Below are 16,574 nucleotides of genomic sequence, written 5' to 3'. Positions count from 1 at the left end.
TGTATCTCTTCATATTAGTGTTTTCATATTCTTTGGGTAAATATCCAGTAGTGGCATTACTGGATTATATGGTAATTCTATTTTAATGTTTTGAGGAACCTCCATACTTTTCTCCACAGTGGCTGCATCAGTTTGTATTCCCAACAGTGCATGAGGGTTCCTTTTTCTCCACTTGTCTTTTGTGCTTTAAGACATTCTGAAAGGTATGATGTGATATCACATTGCGGTTTTTTGATTTGCATTTCCCTGATGATTAGTGATGTTGCACATCTTTTCCTGTGCCAGCCATCTGTATGTCTTCTTTGGAGAAATGTTTGTTCATGTCTTCTGCCCATTTTTAATTGGATTGTTTTTTGGTATTGAACTGTGTAAGTTCTTTATGTATTTTGGATACTAGCCCTTTATTGGATATGCCATTTACAAATATCTTCAGTAGATTGTCTTTTAGTTTTGATGATTGTTTCTTTTGCTGTGCAGAAGATTTTTATTTTTATAATCCCAATAGTTTATTTTTCCTTTGTTTCCCTTTCCTCAAGAGACAAATCTAGGAAAATGTTGCTATGGCCAGTGTCAGAGAAGTTACTGCTTGTGCTGTCTTCTAGGATTTTTATGGTTCTAAGTCTCATATTTAGGTCCTTAATCCATTTCAGTTTATTTTTGTGTATGGTCCAGTTTCATCTTTTTGCATATAGCTGTCCAGTTTTCCTAACACCATTTGTTGAAGAGACTTTTTCCAATTGCATTTTCTTTCCTATTTTGTTGGAAGATTAATTGACCATATAATTGTGGGTTTATTGCTGGGCTCTCTGTTCTGTTCTGTTGATCCATGTGTCTATTTTATTTTATTTTATTTTATTTATTTATTTATTTTTTTGCCAGTACCATGCTTTTTTGATTACTATAGCGTTGCAGCATATCTTGAAATCTGGGATTGTGATACCTCTGGTTCTGTTCTTTTCAGGATTGCTTTTGACTATTTGGGGTCTTTTGTGGTTCCATACACATTTTAGGATTGTTTGTTCTAGCTTTGTGAAAAAATGCTGTTGGTAGTTTGATAGGGATTTGTATTAAATCTGTAGAGTGCTTTGAGTAGTATAGACATTTTAATAATGTTTGTTCTTCCAGTCCATGGGAATGGAATATCTTTCCATTTGTGTCATCTTTAATTTCTTACATTAATGCTTTATAGTTTTCAGAGTAGAGCTCTTTCACCTCCTTAGTTAAGTTTATTCCTAGGTATTTTATTATTTTTTGTGTCATTGTAAATGGGATTGTTTTCTTAATTTTTTAAATTTAATATAATTTAACTGTTAAATTTACATCCAAGTTAGTTCTTAATTTCTATTTCTCTTACTTTCTTATCAGTGTATAGAAATGCAATGGATTTCTGTATATTGATTTTGCATCCTGAAACCTTACTGAATTCACTCATCAGTTCTAGTAGTTTTTTTGATGGAGTCTTTAGGCTTTTCTGTATGTAGTATCATGTCATCTGTAAATAGTGCAAGTTTCACTTCTTTCTTACCAGTTTGGATCCCTTTTATTTCTTTTTGTTGCCTGATTGCTATGGCTAGGACTTCCAGTACTGTGTTGAATAATAGTGGCGGAGAGTGGACATTCTTGTCTTGTTCTTGACCTTAGGGGAAAAGCTCTAAATTTTCCCCATTGCATATGATGTTAGCTGTGGGTTTTTCATATATAGCCTTTATTATATTGAAGTATTTCCTCTAAACCTATTTTGTTGAATGAATGAATGTTGTAGTTTGTCAGATGCTTTTTCTGCATTTATTCAAATGATCATAAGGTTTTTTTTCCTTTTTGATAAGATGTGTCATATTGATTTTGTGAATATTGAGCTATCTATGCATCCCTAGAATAAATCCCACTTGATCACGGTGAATGATTTTTTAATGTATTGTTGGATTCAGTTTCCTAATTTTTTTGTCAGGTATTGTTGCATCTATGTTCATCGGAGATGTTGGCTTATAGTTCTCTTTTTTTGTGGTTTCTTTATCTGGTTTTGGTATGAGAGTAATGCTGGCCTCATAGAATGAATTAGGAAACGTTCGTTCCTTCCTCTTCTATTTTTTGGAATAGTTTGAGGAGTATAAGTATTAACTCTTTTTTAAATATAGGGTAGAATTTACCTATGAAGCCATCTGATGCCGGACCTTGGTTTGTTCAGATTTTTTTTATTATGGATTCAATTTCATTGCTGGTGATCAGTCTGTTCAAACTTTCTATTTCTTCCTGATTCAGTTTTGGTAGGTTATATTGTTTCTAGGAATTTATCTATTTCTTACAGGTTGTCCAGTTTGTTGTCATATACTTTTTCATAATATTCTCTTATAATCCTTTGTATTTCTGTGGTGATGGTTATTTCCTCCTTTTCATTTCTGATTTTGTTTGAGTCCTCTGTTTCTCTCTCTCTCACTCTTTTTTTCTTTTTGATAAGTCTGACTAAACATTTATTAATTTTGTTTATCTTTTCAAAGAACTAGCTCCTGGTTTCATCAATCTGCCCTATTGTTCTTTTAGTTTCTATTTCATTTATTTTTGCTCTGGTCTTTATTATTTCCTTCCTTCTCCTGGTTTTGGGTTTTGTTCTTCTTTTTCTAGCTCTTTTAGGTGTAAGGTTAGGTTGTTAATTTGAGATTTTTCTTCTGTATGTAGGCCTGAATTGCTATACATTTCCCTCTTAGAACAGCTTTTTCTGCATCCCGTAGATTTTGGACTGTTGTGTTTTCATTTTCATTTGTCTCCATGTACTTTTTGAGTTCCTCTTTGACTTGTGGTTGACCCAATCATTGGTTAGTAGCATGTTATTTAACCTCCATGTATTTGTGCTAGTTCCAGATTTTTTCTTTTGGTTGATTTCTAGTTTCATAGTGCTGTGGTTGGAAAAGATGCATGGTATGACTTCAATCTTTTTGAATTTGTTGACACTTGTTATGTGGCCTAATATATGCTCTATTCTGGATACTACTTATCTCCATTTTATCTAGCTCTCTTGCTGTGATTTTGTCCTGTTCTTTCATTCAGGACATTTTCCTGGGTCTTCCCATTTTGTCGGACTCTCTGTGTTTGTTTCTCTGTGTTAGGAAAGTCAGCTATGTCTCCTGCTTTTGAAAGTAGTGTCCTTATGATGCAGAGGTTCTGTAGTGCCCTGCAGTGCAAAATTCCCTGTTCACCAGAACCTGGCACTTCAGGGGTATCTCCTATGTGTGTTGTATGTGCCCTACTGTTGTGGCTGTGCTGTGTTTGCCTTTAGTCATTTGTCTCCAATGATTCTCTTTGCTGCTTTCGAGCAGGGTTTGGTTCCTGTGTTGTTAGTGGGCCAGTCTGGGGCCACTTCGGGTTTTAGTTAAGTTAGATCAGGCTTTTGTCAGGGCTGCAGGAGCACCAAACTGCGGGGCATTTTCCCAATGTTGCGCCCTGAGAAGCTTTCATTGGTGGGTGGGGCTTGCAGTGAGATGCATTGTCTGTCCCCAGCCCGCTGCTGGGGCTGCAGTCAGACTGGTGTGTGTGGTTATCTTCCCCAGGAGTCACTTTGGAGTGGTGCTGGCCCTTCTCTGGGCTGCTTGCACACACCCAGGCTTTGGCACTGCCTTGGATGTGCTCCAGCCAAGGGTATATTGGAGGGGGCAGGTCCGTAGGAGAATGCAGGGGCTGGGCATGTAGCACCAACAAGATTTGAGCCAGTGCTGTGGGTGGGGAGCTGCAGGTGCCCTGGAAAACTTCTGTGGAATCCTGCTGGGTTGGAGGGGCCAGATCCACAAAAGAGTGCAGGGGGTGGGTCGCAAGCTGTTAGCAAGCTGGATGGAGAGTGCTGCATGCTGTGGTTCCTGCAGGTACCTGTGTGTCCAAGCCAGGGATGGGGGATTGGGGAGGGAAATGGGGCCCACCAGCTCTTTTGTTCTTGGACAAGTCTCCCAAAGTTCCTTGCCCCTCCAGTACCTGCTCTGAAATGACCAAATACATCTCCTTTCAGAATACCGCACGTGGTTTTCAAACTGTTACTTCTATGTTGTATCTCTGTGGGGCTGTTCTTTATACTGTCTCTCTAAGGGCGGGGACTCAGTTTCCTGTTGTGTTCCCAGCTCCTGCAGAGCTGAGCCTGCTGATTTTTAAAGTCTTACTGATCATAAAAATGTGTGAAGCCAGGATCCTCTAGCCTTCAAAGCCAAATGTTATGGGGATTCTTTTTTACAGTGCGGTCCCTGTGGGTGGGGTGCCCGGTGCAGGGTCCTCTTCTCTCCCCTCTTGGGCTTGCAGGTCCCTCCTGTGGACAGTCCTGCCAGTCTGTTTGGCTCCCCACCAAGTCTCAGCCCTTCTTCTTCTCTTTGATATGGCCTCTTTTCTACATTTAGCTGTGATAGTCTGTTCTGCCAGTCTTCTAGTTGTTTTCTGGATTATTTACACTGATGCGGGTGTTTTCTAGTTGTGTCCGTGGGACAGATGAGCCCAGGATCCTCCTCCTCCACCATCTTTCCTGAAGTCTAGATGGGTCCTTTTTATTTTTTCATCCATTCTGCTACCCTGCCTCTCTCGATTGCAGCAGTTAGGCCATTTAGATTTAAAGTAATTAGTGATAGGTATGTACTTATTGCCATTTTAAAATTTGTTTCCTGTGTTTCTTTTTTTAGTTCTTCATTGTTCCTTCTTCTCTTGTTCTCTTTTTTAAGATTTTACTTTTTATTTTTTTTAATGTTTGTTTATTTTTGCGACAGAGCACAAGCAGGGGAGGGACAGAGAGAGGGGGAACAGAGGATCTGAAGTGGACTGTGCAGTGAGCCCAACGTGAGGCTGGAACTCATGAACTGTGAGATCATGACCTGAGCCAAAGTCTGACGCTCAACTGACTGAGCCACCCAGGGGCCCCAAGATTTTATTTTTAAGCAATCTCTACACCCAATGTAGGGCTCAAACCAACAACCCTGAGATCAAGAGTCGAATGCCCCACAGACTGAACAAGCCATGCATCCCTTGTTCTCCTTTTTTGTGTTTGATGAGTTTCTACAGTGTTGTGTTTGGCTTTCTTTTTATTTTTTATATATCATCAGTTTTGGGTTTGTGGTTATGAGGTTTGGTCATTTCAGTTCAAATACATTCTAAAAAAAGAGGAAAAGAAAAAAAAACTTTTTTTTCCATTCTTTTCCCTTTTTTACTCCCTTCTCCACACTTAATGTATATGTTGTCACATTTTACATCTTTTTATTCATAATTTTTTATGTCTAATTATAGCCATTTCTTTCCCACTCGAAGTCTCTTTAACATTGCTTGTGAAAGTGGTTTAGTGGTGATAAACTCCTTTATCTTTCACTTGTCTGGGAAACTTTCTCTCTCCTTCAAATCTAAATGACAACCTTACCAGTAAAGTATTCTTGGTTGCAGGTTTTTTCCTAAGCGCTTTAAAATATCATGCACTCCCTTCTGGCCTGCAAAGTATCTGCTGAGAAATGAGCTGATAGCCTATAGGCTTTTCCCTTGTAGGTAACTTTTTGTTTCTCTTGCTGCTTTAAGATTCTCTCTTTAACGTTTACATTTTAAATATTGTGTGCCCGTGGTGTGGACCTCCTTGGGTTCATCTTGTTTGGAATTCTGTGTCCTTTGGATTTGGATGTCTGTTTCCTTCCCTAGGTCAGGAAAGTTTTCAGTTATGATTTCTTTGAGTACGTTTTCTACACCTTTCTCTCTCTTTTCTTCTAGGTCCCTTATGATGTGAATGTTTGTTCTCTTGATGTTGTCCAAGAGATTTCTTAATCTATCCTCATTTTTAAAAATTCTTTTCTCTTTTTGCTGTTCAGTTTGTGTGCTTTCCATCGCCCTGTCTTCCAGATTGCTGATACGTTCTTCTGCATCTGCTAATCTGCTGTCCACTCTCTCTAGTGTGGTTTTTATTTCAGTTACTGTATTCTGCAACTCTGGTTTTTGAAAATATTTTCTACTCCTTTATTGAAGGACTTACTGAATTCTTCCCTTCTTTTCTCCAGCCCAGTATCTTTATGATCATTATTTTAAATTGTTTATCAGGCATATTGCTTATCTCTTTCATTTAGTTCTTTTTCTGAGGTTTTTTTCTTGTTCTTTCTTTTGGAACATATTCCTCTCTCTCCCCATTTTGCTTGACTTTCAGTGTTTCTATGGATTAGACAGAAAGGCTAGTTCTCCTAAACTTGAATGAGTGGTCTTGTATATGTTGTCCCCTCTGTAGACTGTGTGTGTGCTTGGTTACTTTTGCTGGCTGGCTGGAGCTGTGGCTGCATATGTTAGTTACTGTTTTAAACCATGGCTTTTTATAGAAAGAAGAAAAAAATAATAAAAATTTTAAAGAACTAAGAGGAAAAGAAAAAAAACCAAAAAGAACAAAAATAAAAACCAAACAAGACAAATTTAAAAAAAAATAATTTTTTCAATTAAAAACAAAAATGTGGCTTAATTTCTGTGCTCCAGCACACAGGGTGGTTGTGCAGCCCTGGGTTAGCTGAGGTCACAAGCTCACTGTGAGCCAAGCCCTGTTCTGGTCTGGGCTTTTAAAAAAGGTAGAGTGGGAGAGAGCATCCCAGCTGTTCTCTGACCCTTTGAAACCGTGACTTTTTTTCTGTGTCCCATTGTGACCAGGGTTGGTGTGGTCTTACATACCCTGGGCTTGCTGAGGTCAGAAGCTCCTGGTGATAACCATACATGCCAGTTACAGCATCCAGACCTACCAGGTATGCCATTCCTGTCTGGGCTTTTAAGGGAGTGGGGGAGAGAGTGCACCCGCAGCTACTTAGCCCTTTTAAACTTGGCTGGTTTTCTTTTTCTTTTTTTTTTTTTTTTTCAACGTTCTTTTAATTTATTTTTGGGACAGAGAGACAGAGCATGAACGGGGGAGGGGCAGAGAGAGAGGGAGACACAGAATCGGAAACAGGCTCCAGGCTCCGAGCCATCAGCCCAGAGCCTGACGCGGGGCTCGAACTCACGGAGCGCGAGATCGTGACCTGGCTGAAGTCGGACGCTTAACCGACTGCGCCACCCAGGCGCCCCTGTTTTTCTGTGCTTCAGTGCAACTGAGGCTGGTGTGGGCTTGCAGACCCTGGGCTCACTGAAGCTGCAAGCCCACTGTGAGGACCAGACCAACCTGTTCCCGTGTCTGGACCCTGCTCCATTCTAGGCTTTTAAGGTGGTGTGGAAACATCAACTGTGCATTCTCCAGTCCCTCTGACCTGGAGAACATTCCCACAGCTCCTGCACTGCTTAGCAGAGTTCTAGTGTTGTGTCTTTTATATGCTAGTTGCTCTTTAAAGCTGTCGCTGTTTTTTTTCTTTGCCCAAGGACAGAGGGATCTGTTCTTGGTTCCTCAGTACTGTCCCTCCCCACTGCTGTTCCCAGCGTGGGTACAGGGGTTCCCTTTGTTACTGTGACTCTTCTCTCTCTTGCTGTTCTCTCCATCTTTGGTTGTTCAGAAGCTGTCCAGTCAGCTCTCACTTCTTCTTCAGGAGGAATTGTTCTATTAATAGGTGCAATTTGGTGTGTGTTCCATGGAGGAGGTTAGTTCAGGGCCTTCCTACATTGGTCATCTTGTGCCTGGAACCTTGGGCTTTGCCTTTTTCACTTAAGAATATGTCCTGGAAGTCACTCCTTATTAGTTCAGAAAGATCTTCTTTTTTTTTTTTTTTTTTTACGCCTGCACAGTGCTCCTCCACTGTGTGGATGTCCTGTAGTTTATTCCATCACTACAGGTACATTAGCCTCAGAAGAAGGGCTAATATCACTAATAAATAAATACTTCTTAAATACATCCATCTATGTATAGACATCTTGGTCATTTCCGATAGCTTGTGATTTTAAACAACACTACAGTGATTGAGCTTTTTGTATTATCAGAGGTGTAGTTTTATTCCCCTCCAGATAGGTTGTACCAAGTTTGCATTTCTACCAGCACTGTTTGTGAGTGCCTGTCTGCACCTACCCGCCCCCAGTTTCACCAATAAAATATATATGTTGTCATATTGTTTAATTTTTGCCGATCTAATTAGGTGATAAATTGTCAGTGTTTGCATTTCTCTCATTGTGAGTGAGTTTGAACAGTTTTTAAGTTTAAGCAACATTTTTGTGTTTTTTGAATTGTCTGTTCAAGGCTTTCCCCCATTTTTCTACTAGGTTTTTGTTCCTTTGTCCCTCAATTTTGAAGAGGTATTTATCTATTAGTGATAATAATCTTTTATCTGTGGTACAAAGTGCATATATTTTCTGCCAGTTTTTGCTTATCTTTTGTTTCTGGTGTTTGAGCATGCAAAAATATTTACTGTTCATCAATCTTTTACTGCCCCTGTATTTTGAGTCAGAGTTAGAAAGCCTTTTCCTAGACTGAGGTTAGAGAATAATTCACCTCAGGGTGCTTGGGTGGCTCAGTCCATAGAACTTGCAACTGTTGACCTTGGGGTTGTAAGTTCGAGCCCCACGTTGGGTGTAGAGGTTACTTAAAAATAAAACCTTAAAAAAAAAGAATAACTCACCCCTATTTTGCTCCAGTACTTGTATGGTTTCATTTTTTATGTTTAGGTCCCTCATCCATTAGGAACTTAATCTTGTGTATGGTGTGAGGTATGGATCTCATTACATGGCTCTCAACCAGGGGCAATTTTGTCTTCCCAGGGGACATTTGGCGGAACTGTCTGGAGACATTTTGGGTTGTCACAACGAGGGGGAAGAGTGCTCCTGGCATCTCTTTGGTAGGGGCCCAGCATGCTGCTAAACATCACAATGCACAGGACAGCCCCCACAGCAAAGAATTATCTGACTTGAAACATCAGTAGTGCCGAGACTGAGAAACTCTGGTGAAATTTTTCTACCAGTTCTACCATCATTAAAAAAAAGCTCCCATCTTTTGCCTCAGTGTTTTGAGATACTGCCTTTATCGTAGATTATATTTTCATATATACTTGGGTTGATTTCTGGATTTTGTATTCTTTTCTACTGGTATGTTTTTCTACTCATGTATCAGTACCACACTATAGTAATTATAAAGGCTTTAAAGATATTTTAATGCCTGGTAGAGCTACTCACCCTTATTGGTTTCCTTTGTCACTGTTTTCCTGGCTATTCTTGTATGTTTGTTTTTCCATCAGAACTTTAGTATCAGTGGGTCTAACTCCATTTAAAAGGAAGCTTATTGGTATTTTTATTGGGATTGGATTAAATTTATGAATTAACTTAGAACTGACTTGCTTATAATGCTGAATCATTCTATCCAAGGACAAGGGACATCCTTCCATTTGAGAGAGTCTAATTTTGTGTCTTTTAGGAATGCTTTATAGTTTTTCTTATACAGGTTTTGCACATTTCTGGTAAATTAATTCCTAAGTGTTTAGTCTTTGTTATTGCTATACACGGAGTTTTCTCTACTGTTAGGTCTTTTAATTGGCTATCATTTGTGTAAATGAAGGGTATTGATTTTTGTGTGTTTGTATCCTACTACCTTACTGAATTCTTTTACTGTTTGAGTTTTATCATTGACTGTCTACCAGGAAAATCCTATAGTATCATATCATCTGCAACTAGATATAGCTTTACTTCTTCCTTCCTAATTCTTATGCCTGTAATTTATTTTGTCTAATTCATTGATTAATCTCTCTAGTAAAATGCTAATTAGTAGCAGAGATAATGAGCATCTTTGCCTTGTTCCTGATTTTAGTGGAAATGCCTGTAGTGTTTCCCCATTAAGATACTGGCTTTAGGACAAAGGTGTACATATTTTATTGTGTTAATGAAGTACCACTCAATTCCTATTTTCTCAAGTCTTTTTATAAAAATAGGTGTTAAATTTTATTTAAGGCCTCTCCAGCATCTATGGAGATAATCATATGGTTTTTTTTTCCTTTAGATCAATTAATATGGTATATGATACTAATAGATTTCTTAACATTAAACCAACCTTCCATTCCTAGGATAAATCCCATTTGGTCATGGTATATTAATTTCTTAATGTGGTATTCTGTTTGCCAACATTTAGTTTAGTATTTCCGCATTAATAATCATGAGTGATATTGGTCTATGGTTCCCTCCCCCTCCCTTCCTCCCAGTCTTTACCAGGTTTAGGTGTCAAACCTTCATAAAAGATTTATAAAAGAAATGGGGAAGTTCTACTTTATTTTCAGTGCTCTGAAACAATTTGTAGGGCATTGGGATTATCTAAACTTTGAAGGTTTAGTAGAATTCCTCTGGAAAACCATCTGGCGGCCTGAGATTATCTCCTTTGCCACCCTTGAAGACGGAGGACTCCCAGATGGACTTTAAAGTTGGGAAACAAACCTTGACTCTTCAGCTGACAGAGGGTTTTTTTAAAAAGCTAAATTGTGTGGTCAGTCTCCTGTGCATTCCCCTTGGAGAACTTTTATTTAAATCACATGTCAAGAAACCAAGCACCCCCTCTTTCCACTTGTAAGAGCTATGAGGCTGCTTTGGAGCCATCACCAGATACAAACAGAGGAGACTGTAGCTCTTGAAAATTTACAATATCCCAGTGCACCCTTAGGAGCTCACTACAGTGCCCTGGAGTACCTCAGCACACAGTTTGGGAACCACAGGTATGTAAGCCTTCCTGTCTTTTTCCTACACGTGTGTGTGTGTGTGTGTGTGTGTGTGTGTGTGTGTGTATACTCACATATACACTCATAGATATTTTTTGAGCTCATACTATACACAGTTTTATACACTGTTTAAAAATCTCTGATAAAATATATACATTTTCCATTTCATTGAGTGTTCTTTTATAACACTATTTTTGATATTGTATTCTATCCTAGAATATATCAGAATTAAGTATCTACCGTGGACATTTAACATAACTATTTTTCCTGTTCAAAACAGTGCTTTGATGAACACCTTAGTGAATACATCTTTGCATACAGTCCCATTATTGCCTGGGGATAAATTCCTACACATAGAATTGCTGGATCAAAGAGTATTTTTTTAAAGATTTTATTTTTTTAACTAATCTCTATACTCAACGTAGAGCCTGAACCCACAACCCCAAAATCGAGAGTTGCACACTCCACTGACTGAGCCAGCCAGGTGCCCCATCTTACAGGTTTTTTTTTTTTTTTTTGGTCACTTTTATTTACTTTTTATTGAAGTATAATTGAGACACAATGTTACATTAGTTTCAGGGGTACAACAGTGACGTGACAAGTCTATGCTGCATTATGCTATGCTCACCCCAAGTGTAGCTACCATCTGACATCATACAACACTGTTATAATACCATTGATTTTATTCCCTGTACTGTATCTTTTATCCTCATGAGTTAGTCTATAACTGGAAGCCTGTACCTCCCACTGCCCTTCACCCATCCCTGGCAACCATCAGTTTGTTCTCTGTATTTATGGGTCTGTTTTCTGTTCATTCATTTGTTTTGGTTTTTAGATTCCACATAGAAGTAAAATCATATGGTATTTGTCTGACTTCACTTAGCATAATTTAGTATCTTATAGTTTTGACAATTATTGGGAAATTGCCCTCTAGAAAGAGTGTAACAACTTATACTTGCTCCAGTCTTATATGTGACTATATGTTAGGGTTTTATCCTGATTATGAATATAGTTTCAGATATTTGTGTGTTTTAGGCACTATGCTGGGAACTTTTTCATATACAATTTAATTGTATTTATATAACATCGTATTAAGTCTTCTTATACAACCTTCTAAAATTGAAGAAGTTATTATCCCCATTTTACAGACAAGAAACTGGGACTCAGAAAGATGTAACTTTTTCAAAATCACACAACTGAGAAAATGGTAGGGCTGGGATTTAAACCTAGTTAGACCCATAATCTTATTACTGTATATCACTGATACTTCACGAACTTGACTGGCTATTAATGATGGTGATGTCCAATACATATTGAGTACTTATTGTGCATCAGGTACTATTCGCATGTACTAACACAATCTTTGTTTCACACCTGTGAGGTACTGTGTACCATTAACCCTGAGACACTGAAATGATTAACTTGTCCAGGGTCACACAGCTAGCTAACAAACGGTAGAGCTGGTGCTCACATCCAGGCAGTTTGACTTCACAGTCTATACCATTAATGAGCAAACTACAGTGTGTAGGGTGCAGGGTTGTGGAAGATCATGTATCAGAATCTCATTAGGAATTCTTTTTTAAAGGAAGAAAAAAAATGGCTCAACTAAAGTCTCATAGATGAAAGGAGAGTTACTGTCTAAGAAAACGTGTATCCAGCAATTTGCTATGTAAGAAAAGGTCTAGCCAGCAGTTTGGCTGCAAATGTCCGGTCCCTGTCCCTGCAGCCTTTTCTCTTGCAGCAGTGTGCAGCCCTTGTGAGCCTAATGCATAGATCTGTGTTCTGTATTCTGCGTCCCCTCCAGGTCTGAGGGCTAGAACTTGAATGGAAGATCTTCCAGTGAACTTGGTGACCCAAACTCAGAGAAATGAAACAGTTAAAATTTCCCCAATTACTTGGAAATACTAATTATTATCATTTGAGGTGGGTACACTTTCTGGTTTACATAAGTATGATCTAGACCTCTTCTCTTATTGATGTTTGTTGGGTCAATGAAGCACCTTCATTGTTATTCATGATTTTAGGCCTTTTCCTAGAGCCTTACTTTGGTATTTAGACTTTATTAAAAATTATGCAGATTATGACAAATGGTGATATTTTTATGTCATTTCTGTAAATGTTCAACATTCTTCTCTCTCACCCGCCCCCCCTGGAAAAAACAACTTAATGAGCCACAAAACATGTTATAATGAATGGAAAAATATTTTTAGCATTTTTATGCAGAAAATGCCTCATTAAAAGCAAATGCTTTAGCAAGCAGATTTGAGCTTAATAAGAACTTTTGTCGAGCAGGGGCTTTTGTGACAAATCACTAGCATGTGTAACTGCTCTATATAAAGACCTAGAAAGCCCTAAGAGTCTGTCACCTTCCTTTCTTACCCCTGGGCTGCATCACAGCAGTGTAGTTGAGTGTGCTATGGCACCAAGTAGACTCGGTGAACCTGAAGTCTGTGAAGCCTAATGTCTGTGTGTTGTTCGCTATCACTCACTGTTTTATCCGGATATGGTACATCATGCAGATTCATTTAGATGAAGTCTCTTCTCAGCTGCATGTTTGGTGTCATGTGGTCCAAATATTTCGCATCTATTTTGCATAGTGTAAAAACCATAAAGGTGCAGGGTGTATTATCCTACATACAAACTTCATTTCATGTGAAAACCTCAACTTGGACCCACACTTGTAACTTCTTTAGATTTTGGCCTCAAACCAGAATGACAAAGGAGCAGGGATCCGCCCACTCTGGCAGCCATGTGGGCTGACTGGGTCACAGAAGTCATCGCCCCTCCTCAGAGGGTCCGGTCCCAGTCCCTGCAGCCTTTTCTCTTGCAGCAATGTGCAGCCCTTGTGAGCCTAATGCATAGATCTGTGTTCTGCGTCCCCTCCAGGTCTGAGGGGTAGAACTTGAATGGAAGATCACTTCTGTAGGTGAGCACTTATCCCCACCGAGGCCTTAGAAAGCACAGCCCGGGTGATGGACTTTGTAGGTGTTCTGGGCTCATCTGTGGTCCATCCTTGGGGCTTGGGCTGCATTACAGCCACACCCACCCAGGCAAAGCTGAAATCACTAGCAGTGAGGGGGGGCCCTCTGGTAACTGGTTACCCTGCAGAACTAGCCTCCCTTATAGAATGGGGAAGCATAAAATGATGAAATGGTTCTTCATATGTCAAGTTTTCACATCATTTTTTTTCTCAGCCCACCCCCACCGAGTCATCCACATGATCGCCTGCCAGTTAGCGCTTAACATTCAACAGTAACAGTTAACATATATTGAGGTCTTACTCTGTGCCTGGCACTGTGCTACATTCTTTCCATGTCTTATCTCATTTCACCCTCAAACTTTATGAGGTAGATGCTGTTAATATCCCCATCTTAGGAGGGAACTGAGGGCTAAGAAGGAACCTGCCCTACGTCTTTTAGCTTGTATGCAGGAAATCTGGTGTTTGAAGCAAGTTTTTCCCTCCGACGTTAGAGTCCTTAATTATTGCTTTGCTGCATTGTGCAACCAGTTAACTAAAAAAATACTTCTGAATCCCCACTCTATTCTCCAAAAGACGCATGAATGAAAGAGGGGAGAAGAAACTCCAGTTGCTCTCAAATGCCCATGATTTGCTCTCTCATGTGGCCCAGCTTCATCCACTGTGACTCCCAAGACCCACTCATGCTTTCTGATGAGCAAGGACAGGGCTGCTGGCTGGCCGCCAAGCTCACCGTTAAGAAGTGCCGGTCCTTTACTTCGCGCCTCCTCTGGCTGTGAGCTGGGGGGTAGGCTGGCAGTGGAGGAGCCACTACAGAAAGGGGGACAGCGGCTCTCTGCTCCCGGCGATCGCTCCGGCTGCGGTGTTCTAGGGGCAGAAAAAGCAACGATACAGAAACATCCTTGGCATTTTCCATTTCTCTTTCCCCTTTGGGAGGATGAGCAAAAGGCTAGAAAAAAGTTTTTGCTAATCTAGCTCATCTGTATACCAAGTAAGATTTTTAGAATGGTTCCAAACTAAACGTTCACTTCACATTAATATGAAGACTGGCGCTTACATTTTAGTGGGTCCATCTTGTAATCTTTCTACAAGACGGCTCACTCTGAGTCTGGAAAAAGCAGTACATTTTTCAACATGCCTCATTTCAAAACAACGTGAGCAAAACAAAAAAAAAAAAGTCTAGAACAACGGGGGAAGATTTGGTGACATTGATGCTGGAGTGGACAGTAGGCACAGATGTGCCAGAGTCTCCTGGGGAGTGCCAGAAACACACACTCCCAGCCATCCAGTAGGTGGTGGAGCCAGCTCACGCTGGCTCAGGAGTGCTGATTGCTAGGTGTTCAGGAATTTTGCAAGCCAGTTTTGAAACTACTGGTGGCTTAGAAGTGGGCCACGGTGGGAGTATTTACATCACAGAAATTAGTGGGTACTACACATCAGGGCTTTTATCTTTCTATCATGCAATTATTTATTTGTCTACATTTTCTTTTCTAGAAAACCTGTGACCACACCATTGCAGCCGTCTAAGCCCCATCATGTATAACACTCAAAGGGCTTTGAAATCCTGGGCTCCTAGAGAAAGTATAGGAATCCCAATGAGGACAGTTGGCCGATTTAGGAGTAAAGCTACCTCTGGGGAAAGCCAAGAAATTTCCATGCGTGGGATGAAGTGCTCCTGGCTTCTTAACAAGAATCACTGAGGCATCAAGAGCACAGTTTTGTTCTCTGGGTGTCTCAGCGAGCTCCAAAGCACACCCTGCCCAACACACCACACTAACAGCCACCCTGCCTGCCCAATCCAGCCTACACTCCTGCCCAGGGCCTGAAATCTTATGACCCCTCGCAAGTCCAAGGTACAAAGTCACATACTGGTAGTCTTTGCTAAACTGCCGCCACAGCCAGTGTTCATCGGAAAGACCTTTTGAAATAAATATCTTTCCACTGCCACCACCTGTTTTTCTCTGCAAGCAAGCAGTGGGCTTTTCTAAACGGGCAGCGCAAAGAAAAAGGTACATTTTAAAATTCATAACGAGTAGAATACAGGTGTCACTGGTTAGGAAAAGGTCAGAGGAAGGGAGTCAGGAGGGACACATCAACTCAATTTCCCATTCAGTTGCTCCCTTCCTACACTTTCTTAAATCTCTCTCTCTCATTTGCCCGAGGCTGGGAAGAGGCAGGCTAGATTAATGACTCCCTAATAATACTTTTTTTTCTGGCTGTGGGGTGGGGAGAACATTCATCTACTGGAGTCTGAAACTGCAGTAGACTCTTGGTCGTTATTCCCTTAGGCTAATGGAACTTAGACCTCAGCCCTGAACCTTGAAAGGAAGGAAATATAAAATATAAATCTCTCTTTATAGCCACTTAGTAATTTCTCCCTCTCTCTTCTTAGAAACAAACAGTGGCATTACTTCAAGCCATTTGGCTCTGAGCATAAAGAACTGCCAAGAAAAAAGTGGGGGGGGGGAGAGGAATCAGGTTCTAAATTGAAATGCATTGAGGTGCACCTTGCTCTGGGAAGCCTTCTCTGAAGCTCCATGGCATGATCGGTCCTTTCCTCTGAGCACTCATATCCCTGTTGAATTCCCTGTTTACTACCTCACTAGACAGGCATTCCTCGTGGACAGGGCCCAAATGTTAGTTATTACCCTCTGAATCCTAGGTTTAGCACAATGCTTGGAGCTCAGTAGACTTTGTTGAAGGGACTGCTATTGAGCAGATCTCAAAAGCAGCCAATTTCTAAGGTTCTGATCTCAGTCCCATCAGCTCCCTCCTTACAGCCTCATCTCCAAAAGGAGCACAGTGCTGCCGCCACCACAGCTTCACTTGTCTCTGCTTCATTATCCACTCACTGCTGGTGGAAGCCAGGACCTTTGGGCTGTCCAAATAGAGAACCTACAGGGAGCTTACTCCGGCGTCTGCGGAGCAAGGCCCTTGTCGGCTAGCTATTAGTCACGGCCACCAGATGGCAGAAGTGGTATTCTGATGAATGCAGTGCTAAGCTACTATGTTTCCCGGACAAG

The 16,574-nt window shown here is 40.4% G+C and overlaps 1 protein-coding gene across 3 annotated transcripts in view; it reads right to left on the bottom strand.

Moving 5' to 3' along the window:
* The window catches only part of NHS (NHS actin remodeling regulator), a 342,975-nt gene that overhangs the window by 33,410 nt on the left and 292,991 nt on the right, over window positions 1–16,574 (bottom strand). For all 3 annotated transcript variants that reach the window (XM_058713140.1, XM_058713141.1, XM_058713142.1), the window contains exon 3: window positions 14,285–14,418. In XM_058713140.1, the coding sequence (XP_058569123.1) occupies window positions 14,285–14,418 (134 nt within the window). The remainder of the gene's footprint in view (window positions 1–14,284; window positions 14,419–16,574) is intronic.

Source organism: Neofelis nebulosa, chromosome X (assembly GCF_028018385.1).
Source record: "Neofelis nebulosa isolate mNeoNeb1 chromosome X, mNeoNeb1.pri, whole genome shotgun sequence".
In the NCBI taxonomy this organism is placed as follows: Eukaryota; Metazoa; Chordata; class Mammalia; order Carnivora; family Felidae; genus Neofelis; species Neofelis nebulosa.
The sequence above is the reverse complement of the archived record's forward strand: the minus strand, read 5'-3'. Positions and strand labels throughout refer to the sequence as shown.